This window comes from Rhincodon typus, chromosome 22 (assembly GCF_021869965.1).
Source record: "Rhincodon typus isolate 14 chromosome 22, sRhiTyp1.1, whole genome shotgun sequence".
NCBI classification, from domain to species: domain Eukaryota; kingdom Metazoa; phylum Chordata; class Chondrichthyes; order Orectolobiformes; family Rhincodontidae; genus Rhincodon; species Rhincodon typus.
The window spans coordinates 28,477,672-28,497,399 of NC_063353.1; the positions used below are offsets into that span (position 1 = coordinate 28,477,672).

Below are 19,728 nucleotides of genomic sequence, written 5' to 3' on the forward strand. Positions count from 1 at the left end.
AACATAATCCCAAACTAAACTAGTCCCACTTGCCTGCTCCTGGCCCATATCACTCCAAACCTTTTCCTATGCATGTACTTAACCAAATGTCTTCTAAATATTGTAATTGTACCCACATTCACCACTTCCTCAAAGTTCATTCCACATGCAAACCACCCTTTGTGTAAAAAAATTTGCCTCTTGTGTCTTTTTAAAATTTCTCTCTCCTCTCACCTTAAAAATATGCCCCGTAGTCTTGAGATTCCAAATCTTAGGGAAAAGACGACTACCATCAACTCTATCTATGCCTCTTATTAACTTATAAACTTCTATCCGGTCACCTCTTAACCTCCTATGCTCTAGTGAAAAATGTCCCAAATAATCCAGCTTTTCTTTATAACTCAAACCTTCCATACCCGGCAACATCCTGGTAAATCTCTTCTGAACCTTCTCCAGCTTGATGATAACCTTCCTATAACTGGGCGACCAGACCTGGACACAGTATTCTAGAAGAGGGCTCACCAATGTCCTGTACAACCGCCCAACATAACGGCCCAACTCCTGTACTCAAAGGACTGAGCAATGAAGGCCAAACACCTTTTTAACCATCCTGTCTATATGTGATGCAAACTTTAAAGAATTATGTACCTCCACCTCTAGGTCCCTCTGTTCTACAACACTACCCATGGCTTTTGTTAATTGCTAGAATTAATTATTAAGGAAGAAATAGCAAGGCATTTAGAAAAGCTTCATGTAATCCAAAGTTAGCATTCTTTTGTGAAAAGGAAATAACCTTGGACAAATTGCTTGTTATATATTCAAAGAAATGTAGACAGAGTTGATTAAAAGAGAATTGGGATATTTGGATTTTCAGAAAGCATTCAATAAGGTGCCATATAAAAGATTGTTGCATGAGATAGGAGCTCACAGTATTGTGGGTAGTGTAATGGAATGGATTGAGGATTGGTTCACACACTGAAGGCAGCCAGGATTAATGGGTCTTGTTTGAAAGATATAAGTAGTAGAGTGAGCACAAGGATCTCTCGGAGACCTTCAGTTATTTACTGTCTATATTAATGACTTGGATGAGGATAGTGTGATTTCAGATTTGCTGACAATACAAAGATGGTTGGGAGGGCATGTTATGATCAGGACATAAGGAATCTACATGGGATTCAGCAGGTGGAGTTTAATGTGGGAAAGTGTGATGTTATGCGCTCTGGTTAGAAGAATCAAAAGATAGACTATTATTTAAAGGAACGAGACTCCAAAAAATGCAGCACAGAAAGACCTGGGTGATTTTATGCATGTAACACAAGTTAACATGTGGATGCAGCAAGCAATTAAGAAGTCAAATGGAATTTTGGGCTTTATTGCTAGGAGATTTGAATTTTAAAATAAGGAAGTCTTGCTATAACTCAATAGGTCATTGCTGAGGCCACATTTGGAGTAGTGTGTGCAGTTTTTAGATGTTGAGAAAAGATGTAGTGGCAATGGAGGCAGTCCCAAAGAGATTCACTGGGCTGATTCCTGGAATAAATGGGTTGACTTATCAGAAAAAGTTACAGGTTAGGCTTTCATTTCATTAGAGTTTAGAAGAATGAGGAATAATCTTATTGACACATGTAAGATTGTGAGATGTTTTGATAGGCTAGATGTTGAGAAGATGTCCCCAGAAGTGGGGGACTCTTGAACTTGGGGACACAGTTATGGAATGAGGGGGCATTCAGTTAAAACTGAAATGCAAAGGAATTTCTTCTCCCACGAGGTAGTGAATGGCTGTGCTATTCCAGATAGTTGTGGAGACTAGGTCACAAAGTATTTAAAGAGAAGCTAGTTTTTTTAAATACTGGGGAATTAATGGCTGTGCTAAGCTGGCACATGAGGAATTGAGGCATAAGCTCGACCAGCCAAGATCTTGAGTGGTGGGGAAAGCTTGAGGGGACAAATGGCCTACTCCTGTTTATGTGGTTGAACTGTTTAAGCACTGTTTGAGGTTTAAAACGAACTGTGCACCAATTTTGATGGAAACTTGTGAAATTTAATTTTATGACTGCCTTGAACAAATTAGAATTAATTGTTTTTTTTCTTTTTAGCTTGAATGCACCTGGCAGATTATAGACAAGATATGGAAAAAGTACAACCTGAATGCCCACATCCTGTGCTTGTAAGTGATGTTATTGTTAAAGTAGCTCTAAAAGGGAAACTTGAATGTAGACTGATGAGAACATTTGTGTGTGCTGATATTGTTAATAGAAATTTGTTCCAGTTCTATTCAAAACCAGTGAGAAAGAAGGCAGAGAGGGCATACTTTAATTTTGTTTACAGAAAAATAGATTAAAATCATTTTTTGGATTTTATATAGCAGCAAAGTAGATCAGATTATTTTGGAGCCGCAGTTCCTCTTTTTTTAAATGTAAACTTAAATAAAATAAGGTGCTCATACAAACATGGGGGCACCTGTTACATGACTAACTACAACAACATTTTGCATTAGTTTGACACTCAATGCACAGTGGTATTATAGGATGCTTTAAGGGAGCATAATCATGTGTAAATTGAATGATGAGAAGAAGGGATGAGCTCAAGTTCGGACAAATGTAGGTACGGACCATTTAAATCTGGTCTTAAAGGAAAAGGGAGAGATGCAGCGATCTAGGAGAAGGAATTCCAGACCTTCAGAGCAAAAGACACAAGGACACACAAAAAAGGGTGAAGACAAAGACTGTGCAGCTCATTGAGCCTCCTCCACTATTTATTTAATTGATAGTGACTGAACTTGGGCTTCAGCTCCACTTTTTTTCCACTTGCTCCTGATAATCATTTGATACCCTCTCTATCTGAGCCTTAAATAAAGGTGATGGCTGGGTGAACGCATGGCCACCACTAGTTGGAAACAGGAGTTGGGATACATAACAGGCCAGAATTAGAGCTGAGTCTTTAGCAGTTTGTTGGAATGAAGAGATTGAATCAGGATGAGCATTTTAAATTTGAGCCATTGTGGACCAGAATACAGTGTATGTTAATGAGCACAGAGCGTTTGAAGTAGAAGTTTGAAAAGTTCAAGTTTTTGGTCAATACAAGATAGAAGATTGTGCAGATGAACATTAAACGAGTTGAGTAGAGAGTTAATAGATGTACGGATTAGAGTTTCAGCAATATACTTACTTCGGTTGTGGGTAAAGCGTTGGAAAGGACTATAAGAGATAGGATTTATAATCATCTAGAAAGGAATAATTTGATTAGGGATAGTCAACACGGTTTTGTGAAGGGTAGGTCGTGCCTCACAAACCTTATTGAGTTCTTTGAGAAGGTGACCAAACAGGTGGATGAGGGTAAAGCGGTTGATGTGGTGTATATGGATTTCAGTAAAGCGTTTGATAAGGTTCCCCATGGTAGGCTATTGCAGAAAATACGGAGGCATGGGATTGAGGGCGATTTAGCGGTTTGGATCAGAAATTGGCTAGCTGTAAGAAGACCGAGGGTGGTGATTGATGGGAAATGTTCATCCTGGAGTTCAGTTACTAGTGGTGTACCTCAAGGATCTGTTTTGGGGCCACTGCTGTTTGTCATTTTTATAAATGACCTGGATGAGGGCGTAGAAGGATGGGTTAGTAAATTTGCGGATGACACCAAAGTTGGTGGAGTTGTGGATAGTGCGGAAGGATGTTGCAGGTTACAGAGGGACATAGATAAGCTGCAGAGCTGGGCTGAGAGGTGGCAAATGGAGTTTAATGCAGAAAAGTGTGAGGTGATTCACTTTGGAAGGAGTAACAGGAATACAGAGTACTGGGCTAATGGTAAGATTCTTGGTAGTGTGGATGAGCAGAAAGATCTCGGTGTCCATGTGCATAGATCACTGAAAGTTGCCACCCAGGTTGATAGCGTTGTTAAGAAGGCGTACAGTATGTTAGGTTTTATTGGTAGAGGGATTGAGTTTCGGAGCCATGAGGTCATGTTGCAGCTGTACAAAACTCTGGTGCGGCCGCACTTGGAGTATTGCGTACAGTTCTGGTCACCGCATTGTAGGAAGGACGTGGAAGCATTGGAAAGGGTGCAGAGGAGATTCACCAGGATGTTGCCTGGTATGGAGGGAAGGTCTTATGAGGAAAGGCTGAGGGTCTTGAGGCTGTTTTCGTGAGAGAGAAGAAGGTTAAGAGGTGACTTGATAGAGACATACAAGATGATCAGAGGATTAGATAGGGTGGACAGTGGGAGCCTTTTTCCTTGGATGGTGATGGCTAGCACGAGGGGACGTAGCTTTAAATTGAGGGGTGATAGATATAGGACAGATGTCAGAGGTAGGTTCTTTACTCAGAGTAGTAAGGGCGTGGAATGCCTTGCCTGCAAAAATAGTAGACTCGCCAACTTTAAGGGCATTTAAATGGTCATTGGATAAACATATGGATGATAATGGAATAGTTTAGGTTAGATGGGCTTCAGATTGGTTTCACAGGTCGGCGCAACATCGAGGGCCGAAGGGCCTGTACTGCGCTGTTATGTTCTATGATCTATGTTCTATGATCTATGATCTATGATCTATGATCTGGCTGTGGCTATCAGTGGAAGTAGATGAGAATAATGCTGGAGGTCACAAGGTAAACTTCCCAGCATGTAAAACAGTCAGGAAAAATGGAAATTTACTATTATTCTAATGCTAAGAAGAGAATTAGTAAAATTCTAGAATTTTATTGTTGATGGTTTCTTCTTTCACCAGTTTTAGCTTCACTTGATTTTATTTTGAGGGAAGGGAAAGTGTTAACTTTTTGATGCATAAACATTAGATCTTCTGTCCAACAAAAAGCCATAGATACTTCAGTTTAATGTATGGAATCTTTGTGTACTAAGATCACAATGGGGATTACAGTCACTTTGCAAGGACATGAGTCCTTATTGGACTTGTTGCTTATTATGTATGGTGTCTGATTTGCTTCCCTTCCATTGTAAATTTGACAGCATCTTTAACACGTGACTATGCACTATTTCTCTATTTTGCAAGATTGTCAATGATGCATTTTACTTCAGTAACTCTCAAATACTTTGTAAATTGAGATTTAGAGTCAGTCTGTTTTTTTGGTACTTTGTAGGGCCAACAGAGAGAAAGTAAATTCTGCAGAGTTAGTTGTATTCCGCATGATGGCTCGTGTTTTGGAAGCTGCTGAAGGACTTGTTCTGCCTCTACCGCCAGGTAATGTGAATTGGTTAATAAGCATAACTTTCAAACTAAGAAAGGATACTTGTTCTAATTTGTATTTTTTCTTTGAATGAAATGAAGCTAGAGGATGGTTGATATTGACAGTCCTCTATCCACGAAACTGATGACTTGTCCCAAGACTATGATCCTAGCTGTAGACTGAAACTAGGGTTAACAATCTTTCAAGGTAACCCTGTCAAGCCCTTTCCAGATTTTTTTAATATGTTTTTGATGAGATCATTCTTCTAAACTCCAGTGGCCTGTTTTACTCAATCTCTCCTTATGGGACAACCTCTTTGAACAAGAAATTAATCTAGTGAACTTTCAATGTGTCTCTTCTAAGACAAGTATATTCCTTCTAAAGACGAGGAAATTAAAACTGTTATCTGTACTCCCCTTGTATCATTGCAGCAAGATCTCCTGGTGGTTATATTCCAATCTCTTTGCAATAGGTTCAATATAAAATTTGTCTTCCAAACAAGTTTCTCCATTTGCAGCCAACTTTGTTATTTGTATATATGAATCCTGAAATCCCCCTGAATACAGACATTTACTTGATTTACACTTCCGAACATTATACTCTATCTGATGCATTCTTGTCCAGTCACTGAACTGGCCTTTACGCTTTTGGAGTTTCTTTTTCACTTGGCTTTGTGTAGTTAACAAACTGGCATATGTTGAATTTGGTCTACTTGTCTAAGTCATTAATGTAGTGTATAAACAGCAGCGGCCCAAGTACTGATGCTTGTGATAATCTACTAGTATCCCAAAAATGCTCCATTTATTCCTACTCTATGTATTTCATTCATTAATTGTTGGTTTATGGATTATGTTGTCTGTAATTCCTTTATAATCTGTATCAATCTGTTGTGTCAATGCTTAATGAATTTATTCTAAAAATATAAAATATACTACATCCACTATTTCCTATTGCATATAGCCTATTAGATGCACTGCTTTTTGAAAAAAAGTTTGAACAGATTTGTAAACTGTGAATTTTTTAAAAAATCAGCTTTGGATGTGTTTGCCGCTGGCAACAGCTAACGTTTGTTGCCTGTCTCTAATTGCTTTTAAGATATGGGTGGCAAGTCTTCTTCCTCAATATAACAGAATAGCTTGTTTGGTCATTCCAGCAAGAAATTAAGAATCGGCCATAATGCTTTGGGGCTAGAGTCACATCTAAGGTAGATTAGGTCATGGACTATAGATTTATTTCCTGAAAGAACAAGGGAGTGTTGCACTGTTGGAGGTGTTGTCTTTTGGAGCAGATGTTAACCTAACTCTGTTGGTCTGATTGTGTGGATGTAAATAATCCACAGCTCTATTTCAGACAAGTGATTTGGAGTTGGGGTGGGGAGGTGGTAGAAGATTTCATCCGCAGTGTACTGGTTCTATATTTATCTCTCGGTCAACAACACGGAGAAAAGAAGATCATTTGGGCATTGTCATTTTGCTGTTTGTCGGTGTTTGCAGAGTGCGACATAAATGGTGTTTTGTATGTTTTAACAGTGACTGATTGATTGATTATGTTTTGCAAAAGTACTTTAATTTGCAGTAAAGCACGAGATGTCTGACAGGATTATGACCGAGGCTGGAGAAATGCTCTAGTCCCATTGTTCTAGTCCCACTACTCCAAGGTTGCAGCATAAAACAAAAATACTACTTTCAGTCACTGAGATGACTATTTCAATATCCTTTATCTACATCAGGTTTTAAACAAAAAATTTACCAATCAAGTTTCTTAATAAACAGCTATGTGTTTCTTAAGAAAACAAAACTTATTTGCTTAAGATGCAATAATTGGCTAACGTACGCAGTCAGTAATGTAGACGTATCCCAATAAATAGCTCCAAAATACAAATATAAACTTGCTGGAGTTACTTGAGGAGGTAACAGAGGGTTGATGAGGGGATGGCTGATGTTGTGGTGTATTTGTGGACTTCCAAAAAGCATTTGAAACAGTGCCACACAACAAATTTCCTCTCATCCTCTCTAAACCTCCTGCCCATTACCTTAAATCTATGCTGTCCACCGAGGGAAAAAGTCCTTCCTGTCTATATCCCTCATAATGTCATACATCTCAATCATTGTCCCCTTTAGTTGTCTCTACTCCAGGGAAAATAACCCCACTGTATCCAATCTTTCCTCATAACTAAATCTCTCCAGCTCAGGCAAGATTCTGATAAATCCCCTCTGTACCCTTTCCAGTGCAATCACATTGCTCCTATAATGTGGATTCCAGAACTGCACACAGTACTTTAGTTGTGGCCAAACCAACATTCTATACAGTTCCAGCATAACATCCCTGCAGTTAAACTCTCTGCTTCGGCTAATAAAGACAAGTATCCGATATGCTTTCTTAACCACTGTATCTATCTGTTTCACTACCTTAAAGAGCCATCGGATATGCACACCAAGGTCCCACGGATCGTCAGTGCTTCCCAGGGTCCCTGTGTGCTTTACGTAAACCCTTGCCCTGTTTATCTTGCCCATGTGCATCACTTCACATTTTAGCTGGATTGAATTCCATTTGCCACTGATCAGTCCATCTGACCAGTACGTCTATATCCTTCAGTAATCCTAAGGTTAGCATTTGCCACCCCACCAATTTTTGTATCACCCACAAACTTACTGATCAATTCTGCGATGTTCATGTCTAAATTGTTTATATATACCACAATCAGCAAGGACCCCAAAACTGATCCTGCAGGCCCCAACACTGATCACCATGGAACGCCACTAGGTACAGATTTCCAACCACAAAAACATCCCTCAATCATCACCCTGTGCTTTCTGCTGCTTGGCCAATTCTGGATTCAATTAGCCAAATTTTCTTAGATTGCAGGAACTGTACTTCGCTATTGGTCTCACATGCAGGAACTTATCAAAAGCCTTCCTAAATACACGTAGAAATTTACAAATACATTGCCCTAATCTACACACCTGATTACCTCTTCAAAAAATTTCAATCAAGCTGGTCAGACATGATCTTCCCCTTAGTGAAACCATTCTGACTATTCTTGATTTAATTCCTACCTCTCTCCAAGTGCAGATTATTCTGTCCCTCAAAATTGCTTCCAATAGTTTCCCCACCACAGAGGTTATGCTGGCTGGTTCATAGTTTCCTGGCTTATTCCTTGGTTCCTTTTTTTGAATAACAATACCACATTAGCTGTCCCCCAGTCCTCTTGCCTCTCCTGTGGTCAGAGAGGAATTGAAATTATTACCAGTTTGAAGGACAAGGGTAGCAGTTGCATAGGAGCACTTCCATTTGCATGTTTCCTTCCAAGCCCTGAATGTCCTGATTATGTTGCCGTTCCTTTGCTCCTGCTGAGTCAAAAGCCTAGATCATTCTCTTTCTATCAACATTGTGAGTGTGCCTACTCCTTCCAAGGACTGCAGCAGTTCAAGAAGGCAGTTCACCACTACCTTCTCAAGGGCAATTAGGACTGATCAATAAATACTAGCAAATCCAGGAATGCCCAAATCTTGTGAAGAAATAAAAAGCAACATGACCGTACTGGGTTCTGTGAAGACGCATAAAAATGTGCTTGACTATAAGTACTGACTTCACCTCATCTTTACTTGATTTTTTTTTCCCTGCTGTTTGATTTTTAATGTAGGTTATCATACAGTTCACATAACCCTTGGTGCACGATGCCTGCCTTTATACACTCTGCTGCATTATATTGATCTTGGAGTGTTGCATCCAACAGAACGGTTTGTTACCAAGCTGTTTGAAGGTAAAAATACTTAAATTATTTTTTTAAAATACCTGGATACAAAATAAAACTAGGCTGCTTATAAAAAGATTTTAAAATAATGATTACTTATGAAGCCTAAACAGGCTATCTGTTTCTTTTCAAACGCTTCTATTACTTAACTGAAATGTTATTAAAAAAAAAACTTGCCAAGGGTTTACACTAATTTGGCGGGGCAGGGAGGAGGAAGCCAGAAAATAGCAGAAATCCCCAGCAATGACATCAGAGGACAGAGACGTAAACAGCAATAAATTAGGAAAATCCAGAGATGGCGGGAACAAAATTGCGGAAAATAATAGAAGTGACAAAGAATGTACTGAACTACATTCAACAAAGTCCTAAGTGTCAATAGTTATGTTGGTGAGCTGCATACACAGTTGCAAGATGGGATCATGGCTTAATTGCTTTGAGAGGCATGACCGAAACGAGGCCAGGAAAGTATACTTACTATTCTTGCTTATCCTATATTCAGTGTGATACAGAAGACATAACTGTGTTCATTATGGATGAAGTTACTCTTCTAAATATAAAAGATGTATCAAATAGTTCAGGGACTGAACCAATTTGACTTGAGGTGAGGAACCTTCATGATTCCTCACAAAAGCTGCAGTATGGAAAGAGTATGTTTTTCCCAAATGCTTTAAAAATACAGCTGTGCACATCTCAGATTCTGAGTCATATCAATAAGAAATATTTGTGCCCATTCTTGTCCAGATTTTTAAAAAAAGACTTTTACACTGATCTATAAATGCCAAAAAGTGAATTATTTTACTGCCTAACACGATTGTGAAAAATTCAATAGTTGTGGAATGTCCCCATTGAAACACCCTTTGGAAATTTACACTTTTTAAGACTTATCTACAATGTTCCTACATTACAAGTGTATATATAAATGATATAGAAAATATGAGAACTATTGAGGAAAATCTTGTTTTCGGTTTGGCAAGATGCAGGAGCTTCTAACTTATAGCTGCCCCTTGTTACAGAAGTAACAGCAGAAACTTCTTTTGAAAGAATTACAAGTTCATCAAGTAATATCTATATTGCCCCTATATACCGAAAGCCAAATTTAATTTAAGAACAACATTTGACCCATAGAACTGTTCTCTGAAATACTTGTTAATGGGTACAATTTAGTATTAAACTACTTATTTGGGGAGATTCATCTTTTAATCAAAATACAAACTTCATTTAAGTCCTATGTCTTTTTCACACTGTTCCATCCTTTTATTGTTGTGCTTCAGAAAAACTGACTCACAGCATGTGTTTTGTGCAAAAGGAAATGGGTGTTTTGAATTTAACTCTGCATTCAGAAAAATCAGACCAAAATTGATTTTGTTTGTTGAATAACACACAAACTCACATTCTTCTATCTCCATATGTTTGTGTGCAGAGATGAAAAGATCTGTTTTTAATTTGAATCCACGACAAAACTCTTTGGCTCCCAAGATCAGGTGTTCTAGTAGCTTACCTCCTGACTCCACAAAGCCCCTCCAGCAACTATTAGGCATAATTTTGGCAAATCATGGGATGCTGTCAACTTGACAAACTCCACACCGTTCAGGGCCAGCAATGCCCATATCTCATTCATGAATAAAAATAGAATAAACAACCACTTTTTCTACCACAATTGTATGCTGCAGCTCACATCTATCTATAGCTGCACCACCTAAGCCTGCAAGCAACTGCTGTACCTAGCAAGGAGCACAGTAGGTGTATGGAAGCACCATCAGCTCCAGTACTCCTTTCAATTCACAAGCCATCCTGGTAAAAATGGAAGGGCTCTGTAGCTAACAATATTGTAGGAGTACCATCAGCATAGTGTAATGATCAAATCGCCCCATCACGTAGCACTAGGGTTATAGAGTCATACAGCACAGAAACAGACCCTTCAGTTTGGTTCATCCATGCCAACCAAGCATCCTGAACTGAACTAATCCCATTTGCCTGCGTTTGGCCCATAATCCCTCTGACCCTTTTATCATAATCTAATTCTCAACTATATTTTTCTGGAGGCTCTGTGTAGATTACGAACTTCAGGGGCATGAGACTCAAGTTTTTGAGTATCGGGATGCTACAGGCTCCAACATTCAGATGCAGGGTCAGATCCTGCACCCTCAAAAGAGTGCCTGAATTTTGAGGATCATTTGTTCATCATAGCTACACATCAAACAACAAAATCCTTGAAAAGAAAAAAACAAATAAGTTTTAGAATAACTAACAAATATGAAATAACCATCTACTTCCTGATGTTTTATTAATTTAATAAATTGTCTGTCACACTCTACTTTTCACAGTAGATTTTTCTCGAGGAGTTAATTAATTCAGGGTCAAACGTATTCAAGGAATATCCTGTTTAAAGGTGGATAAACATTTTATACTTGTGTTTTGTTGTGCTTCCTTTTGAATGAGTTCAAGTTGTACAAATTCCTTCATTAAAAGACCATTTGGCAAAAAGGCATAACTCTAGTTTTAAAGAGTAGACCACATTCATAAAGAGAAATTTGATGACTGAAGGACAATTAGTTGATTAAGACGATGTAAACTCACTTTGACAGGATCGTGAATTTACCCACCAGTCTTGAAAGCAGTCCAGATTTGAATTGTCTATCTGTGAGTGACAGCATATGAACCAAAAAGAGATACATATATATCCCTGCTGGCAGCATAGCCTCAGTTACAAATTTCTGGGGCAACAATGATGGCCACAGTCATCTGACCCTAAACAAAATGTGCAGCTATTAGTGATTCTATATTAGAAAAGAACGATTAGAAGGAAAAAATGTTTACATCAAGTAATGAGTACATCTAGGCGCTGAGTGGGCATTGTGGATGTACAGCTCAGTGTATAATGGGGCATGCAGACTCAGTCCAGCAATACAGCCTCCAGCAGATTATTTGGTTTGTTGATATCCCACTTCATGACACTTGTAGCAGTATTGTGGGCAATGACCTGTTGTCCCCCTTCAGGATTATAGTATTTGTGTTCCCATCACTGCTGCCCAACCAGTGACCTTGGTGTTGCCTGCCAGTCCAGACTGCTGTCCCTATGGTGAGATTTTGAGTCCCTCAGAGCAACAGCAGTTCACCAGCCATTCTACAGTTGATGGGGTAGCACTGTGTGCACACTGGACCAGGCAATGAAGCAGGTAAGGCAGACACAACAAACAATGTCTAACTGTGATTAGTGTTTTTTAGACATTATGATGGATAATGCTGTTGATTGAAGGTATTTGATTTTTTAGTATTGAATGATATTCAGCCAAGGAGACTTTGTGATGGGGATTCTGATGGGTGAATAGTTGGTGACTGATTTGGGAAATTGACTCAATTGAAATGAAGTATCACAATGTGGTTCCTCTCGTTCTGTCCAACTGGATTTGAAATATGTGGGCTTCTCCCAGTGGCCACCTCTTCCTCTTCTTCTCTTATTTCCCCTATCACCTGGTATGGCCTGGGGATTTGAAAAGGATGGGCTTGCTGAATTGGTTTGGGATGGGCACAGCACACCACCACAAAAGTGGACATCCTCCCTGGCTCCTTACTGGAGAGATTGCCCTGAGACAGCAAATCTGTTGCTTGAGGAAGTTGATTGCTTGCATCATGTGTTGCTCCATGTTGTTACTGAAGTTCTCTAACCCTCATAGTGCAACAGTGGAAGGAGTAAACAAAAGGGTGTCATGGTTATTTGTGGAGGGGGCTGAGCAACTATCCTCAGGAGGTCTAAAGACAGTAGATATGGCAGACTGGCATAAGTGCATTTTGGGCGTTGCTCATGGGGAGTCATTAGGAGGAACTTCAGTGTTAAATGGATCCAAGACAAATGGTGAAGTATGAAACTAGATGAGGATCTTTGTTTTAATTGCAGATTTACTCTTCTGAATGCAGTGTTATATATTTCTGTCTCCTACTCATCAACACTTCAGGGTCATAGCAGTCATTTTTTATATGTGCTCAAGAGATTTAATTAATTGGTACCCTACAACCTGACATTAATAGTAATCCTGTGGTTCTTGTATCTCCTTGCTGTTTGGAAACATTCAAGGCAACCTGAATGATTCAACAACTCACCACCCGTCCTTGCTCCTTACCTTGCTTACCTCTTTTACATTCCTTCAAACTCACCTCTTGACTAAGCTTTCTATTTCTCACCTAATATCTCTTTTGTTGGTTTGATGTCATTTTTAGTCTTGCAATGCTCTTGTGCAGAACATTGGGTCTTCCTACTGTGTTAAAGGCAGTATAGAAGTTGTTATTACTCTGCACATAACTTCCTGAGTCGTCATTGCCAAATCATAAATGTTATTAATGCCCACTTCTCCCACTTGAAAGGATACATTGTCATGGAATGTTATGGTCTTGCTGCCCTTCACAGTAACTATCTAGGCTATCTGTACCCTGCTTTGAAGCACCAAGTTGATGTGAAGGAGGTGGTACATCTCCTTGACAGCTTCGTTTGTGAGTTGCTGACTTCTCAGGACCCTGCTCAAGAATTGTTACTAAGTAGGAATTGTGCTCTCAGAACACTTGTGGCTCTTGGGAAAATGTACATTTCCACCTCCCCACCACACCCCCCCCCCCACCCCTCCCAGACATTTCTAGCAATTGATCTATGCAAACGTTTGGTGGCAACCTTATGACCGCCCCCTCCCCATCAACAAACTGATGTTTCCTCCCTTCCAGTGTGCAGCAAAATCTTCCAAACCTTTGAAACTTCATGACAGTGGTTCCACAAACTTCTTTGTTTTAATCATAGGTGAATTAAGTCAAAAGCATTTGTGATCCTTTACACAGTGTCAACAAAGAGCCCACCTTGCTTTATAACAATGGTTGCTTGACTATGTATACATTGATTAAAATCTAGTATCCTGGCATTACATCAGTAAGTTCTGCCTGATGACATGACAGTGTTTATTAAAGATTCTTTGGATGCATGCAGGGGCTGCACTTGTGTACATTTTCAGTACACCTGCTTCATTAGTGACTATTGTTAAATCTTAAACTATCACGTGGGGATGCTTGCTGATATTTGCACAATGCTCAGCACCATTTTTGGCTCCTCAGACACTGAAGAAGTCTATGTCCAAAAGAAGCAAGACTGAAACAACACCTAGACCTGGACTGCTAAGTAACATTGATTGATTGATTTATTGTCACATGTTCTGAAGTACAGTGAAAAGTTTTGTTAATGAGCAGCACAGGCAGACCATAGTAAGCAAGGATGTACAAATCAAAAAGACTTAGACAGAGGCATACAGGGCATGCGCTGGGTGAGGTCAACATTAACAAGATCAGCATTATTTGAGGTTAGACAGTCCATTTGTCAGTCTAATAACAGCCATGAAGAAACTGTTTCAGAACCTGCTGGTTGTGTGTGCTCAGGCTTCTGTATCTTCTGCCTGATGGAAGAGGTTGTAGGAGAGCATTACCAGGTCTCTGATGTTGGCAGCCTTTCCACAGCAGTGAGCTATGTAAATGGAGTTTATGGATGGAGGGTTGGCTTCCGTGATGGTTTGACTGTGCACCCCACCTTCTGTAGTTTCTTGGACAGAGCAGTTGCCATACCAGGCCATTATGCACCCAGACAGTTTGCTTTCAATGGTGCATCTGTAGAAGTTGGTGAGGGACCTTATGGACCTGCCAAATTTCCTGAGCTGCCTGAGGAAGAAGAGGCGTTGTTGTGCCTTCTTGACTGTTGCAACTACATGGGAAATCGAGGACAGGTTATCAGTTATCGTCACTTGAGGAACATGATGCTCTCCACCCCCTCAACCTGAGATCTGTTGATGTCGATGGGGACGTGTTCTTCTTCTTTCTGAAGTCAATGATCAGTTCTTTAGTTTTGCTGACATTGAGGGAGAGGTTGTTCTAATTGCATCACAACACCAAGCCCTCTATCTCCCCTTTGTATTTTGACTCGTCATTGTTGGGTATCCATCCCACTAAAGTGGTGTCATCAGCGAACTTGTAGATGTCATTCATTCAGAATTTGGCACCACAGTCATGGGAGTACAGTAGCGGGCTGAGGATGTATCCCTGAGGATCTCTAGTCTTGTGTGTTTATTGTGGAGGAGGTGCAGTTACCTATCTTCACTGATTGCACGTGTGTCAGTCGATCTCTGTCTCTAACTAGAGAAAATTTACCCATCTTTCCTTAACAGTCAAAGGTATTACATTGTTGAATCCACCTCAATCAACATTGGGTTGCCATTGACCAGAATCTGAACTGGACCAGTCGTACAAGTTCTATGACTACAAGAAAAGGTCGGAGTTTAGGAATTCTGTGGTAAGAAACCTCCTGATTTCCCAAAGCATGTCTACCATCTACAAGTCACAAGTGAGGCATGGATGAGCACAGCTTCAATAAGAAGCTTGATCCCATTGAGGAAAAGGCAGTCGGCTTCGTTGGGACCCCATCCACCGTCTTCAATATTCATTCACTTTGTGACCAATACATAGTAGTGTATACTGTCTACACGATGCGCGACAGAAACTCGACAAGGCTCCTTTGACCTATAAACCCCACAATCTCTACCATCTAGAAGTACAAGGATAAACACTGTAATATGCTGAAGGAATGCACTGACAGTATGCCTAAGTGTGGTTTAATTGTTACAGATCAAAGGATAACTTGGATTATTTTACTAAGAGGAAGGGTAAGGTTTTTATTTACTTTCTAATCAAGTCTTTCACAGATGTTCTGTCATACCTCTGGAGTAATTGGAATGAACCCAGTTTCCACATCACAACAGCCTCTTCAGTTGAAGACAATGGGAGCAATCTCTGTTTACAATGAGTAGATGCTGAAGCTCCCAAATGCCTAGCAAGTTGTTCAAGATGCCATGCTGTAGGTGGGAGAGAAAAGGTTGAAGAGATCTAGCCTCAGTTATCTAAAAGATTCTGGGAGATTCATCCTCACACAGCCAGAGGTAAGAAGAATTATCAGAATAGATTTTGTTACTTGGAGTGGATTTGAAGAGCTCTTCAAAAATTGAAGTGTCAGGAGATATTCACCAAGTTACTACACTGCAAAATGGAAAAAGAGGAAACTGTTGGAGGCTGAGAGAAACTGCTCCCTATAAGGACAATAATTTGTATACAGGGTCATGTGTGATGAAAAATAAGAAAATTTATTAAGGTCATGTCTTTTTATTCTTGAGCTTTTTAATAGTGTAGACTGAAAAGAGAGAGAACTGTTTTAAAACCAGGGATTGGCAGGGATGGCTGCATGTTTTGAAAGTAAAGAATTTGTTACTTGTTGTGAACCCTGTTTACGTAGCTGTGGGTTCCAGAAATGTGCAGACAAACTGGAGCTGTGGGGTTGTTTACAAGTGAAGCTGATTGGTTTGTGGAGTAGGTACTACTTATCAATGACAAAGGTCTTCTGTCTATCAACAACTATGTGATTGGTTGTCCAATAGCTGAAGGTTGAACAAGATAGGAGGAACAGGAATAGGCCATTCAGCCCCTTCAGCTTGTTTCATCATTCAATGAGGTCATGGCTGTTCTGTGGCCTAACCCATTTACCTGCCTTTGGCCCATATCCCTTTATACCTTCGTTTAACAAAAAGTTATCTATCTCCGATATAAAATTAACAACTGACCCAGCATTTACTGCCATTTTTGGAAGTGAGTTCCAAATATCTACCACCCTTTTGTGTGTAGAAGTACTTCATGACATCTTCCCTGAACGATCTGGCTCTAATTCTTGGACTATGCCCCCAAGTTGTAGAATCCCCAACCAGTGGAAGTGGTTTATCTTTATCTACCTTGTCTTTTCCTGTTGTTAGGTCTTGAAGCTTGTCATACCAGAAGTGAAACTAGCAACTCTGCAGTCAGCCACTTCAAACCTGAGAAAATCAGCTTGTCCTTCCTTCAGCAATTACTACAAATTGTGACTTTGAATTGGATAACACGGAAACCTTTCTGTGAAACAGCTATCCTGTGCCTCTGGAAAATCAGTGGAAGCATTTGGAGAAAGGAAGATCAAGGAGAAACTTTTTTGTATCAGCAAGAACCAAGCCAACAGATCTTGTGAACAAAAACTACAAAACTGTTTCTCCAGTTTTCCCTCTGTCCATGAGATTTTCTTTGTTTATTTGTCTGTTTGCATGTAAGTGAGAGTTTATAAAAGGGTTTAGATTTTTAAGTTGTAGAGCTTACTTAGTAGTTATCAGTTACTAGAACCTATATACCTATATTAAATAATGATTCTGGTTAAGTACAGAAACCTCGCCCATACTTTCTACTAATCTGGATATGAAAACTCAGGTAGTTTGTGGATGTTTTTGTAATTCTTCTAAAAACTTTTATGTTTTGTGTCAACTCGGGAATTAGCCAAATTAACCTAATTAGCCAAAGAACTACAAAGAAGACTTGGGCACCTAGTCAACAAGTCACCCCACTCTATCCACTCAGCCCAAGAATTCCTCAACTCTATCAAAGACATAAAGATAGAGGATGAAGAGACCATGATATTGTTTGATGTCACTGCCCTAGTCACATCAATAGACATACCACTAGCAAGGGAAACAATGACAACACTACTTGAACAAGAACACAACCCCAGTGAAACCATCTCCAAGGACAACATGCTCAAACTATTGGACCTATGCCTGACCACCCACTTCACCTTCAACGGCCAAACATACGAGCAAATCACAGGGCACCCATGGGATCGCTTATCTCCGGACTCATAGCAGAAGCAGTGATGCAAAGACTGGAAAGGACTGCCCTTCCGCAAATCCAATCTAAACTGTGGATACGCTACGTAGACGACACCTTTGTCATCATTAAACGGACCAAATTAGAAGAGACACACAAACTTATAAACAACTCACCAGAATAAGATTCACCAGGGAGGAGGAGAAGAACAAATGGCTCCTATTCCTGGACGTCATGGTAGAGCGCAAGACAAATGGGGAACTGCAAACGAAAGTACACCGAAAAGCCACCCACACTGACCAGGTACTGAACTTCAATAGTAACCATCCGAGCACACACACACGAAGCTGCGTGCGAACACTATTTAAAAGGGCAACAACACACTGCAGCAACATGGAACTATGCCAAGAGGAAGAAGAATACCTCTTCCAGGTTTTCAAGGATCATGGATATCCAAGGAACTGGGTCAGAAGATGCCTACACGAGCAGCATCAGAAAGATTCTACACGCCCCGACACACTCCTCATGCTACCTTACATTAGGAACACGTTGGAACTTACCACAAGACTCCTATGACCGCTGGGCATCAGAGTGGCACACAAACCCACATCAACCCTACGACAACTGCTCACCCGAACTAAAGCCCATGCCCCGCCGTGGACAGGACCAATGTCATCTACAAAATCGCCTGCAGAGACTGCGAGAAACACTACATCGGACAAACGGGAAGGAAGCTAACAACAAGAGTACATGAACACCAACTGGCTACAAAAAGACACGACCAATACTCACTCATCTCAATCCACGTGGACAAGGAGAACCACGACTTCGACTGGGACAACACCAAGATCCTGAGACAAGCACGAGAATTCCTGGAAGCATGGCACTCCCTGAAGCATGCTATTAATAAACACATTGAACTCGATCCCATATACATTCCACTACGAGGGAAACCCGGAGGCAATCCATCTCAATGGACCCCAGAGTTTAAAAACCAGGTGGGAAAACACACCGATGCTTCATCGGAGGCTGCACTGAGGATGTTACCGAGCACGGTAACGAAACGTCTGCAAAACAACAAACCAGCTTGGCGAGTTACAAATCTACTCCAAAACCTTAGAGCCATAGTATCTGTGATGTCACTGCCAGTGATGGTGCCATCCCACCTACCTTTCCCAGCCGCACCCCTCCTCTCTCTCTTTATTCCTGAGCTCCCTTCCCCCCCCTCCCCCATTTCTGAAGAAGGGTCCAGACCCAGAACATCAACTTTCCTGCTCTTCTGATGCTGCCTGGCCTGCTGTGTTCATCCAGCTCCACACTGTATTGTCTCTGACTCCAGCCTCTGCAGTTCTTGCTATCTCTGCAGGACTTTTGTCGTAGTTTTGACTCTTGTTGTTGTTGGACTCTTGTTGGGGTCCAGGGCTATGGGATTATTGTTCTGGATGAAGGATGGTTCGTGGTGAAGTGATGGAGCAGCCAGTGGGATGGTGAGGGAGAGGCAGCAACAACTACATCTGGTTCTGATTCCAGTGAGGTCTGGCTGTACAGTTATGGCATTCGATAACACTGACTTCCTTTTCAAGTATGTTGGCAGAAGATGCATCAGTGCTGAAAATGATTCCCATTTCTGCCTGTTTAAAAATGGGAATTGCCATGAATGAGGTGGGATTTCTGATTTCTGTGTTGATCTTGATGAAAATCCATGCTATTGCCTAGTCGATAGTGTTTTTATTTATTTGTTAACAGTGTATGTTTTAGAATGTAAAATATTGACATTAATTTCCAGTTAATAGTTGAAATAAAATTTCATTTTTAGAATTATTGGTTCTCCATAGAAGTTGTAACCATGAACTTTGATTGTTCCACCATTGGCGTTCTCTTTATCAGGTACTCAATGCTGCTTTGTCCTGAGAAGATGTTGCTTGTTTGGCTAATACTAATAGGCAGATTTATGACTTTGAAACTAAAATTTGGTTTTGTCAGTTATTGTTCTAAGAAACATTTTATAATAGGTTATATGATTTAATTATAAATATTTGAGATAACAAGATGTAGAGCTGGATGAACACAGCAGGCCAAGCAGCATCAGAGGAGCAGGAAGGCTGACGTTTCGGGTCTAGGCCCGAAACG

At 40.3% G+C, this 19,728-nt stretch overlaps 1 protein-coding gene across 1 annotated transcript in view; it reads left to right on the plus strand.

Moving 5' to 3' along the window:
* LOC109917966 (gamma-secretase activating protein) overlaps window positions 1-19,728 on the plus strand; it is a 92,661-nt gene that overhangs the window by 61,947 nt on the left and 10,986 nt on the right. The window contains exons 25-27 of the mRNA XM_048610535.1: window positions 2,076-2,146; window positions 5,067-5,167; window positions 8,797-8,916. Coding sequence (XP_048466492.1) covers window positions 2,076-2,146; window positions 5,067-5,167; window positions 8,797-8,916 — 292 coding nt within the window. The remainder of the gene's footprint in view (window positions 1-2,075; window positions 2,147-5,066; window positions 5,168-8,796; window positions 8,917-19,728) is intronic.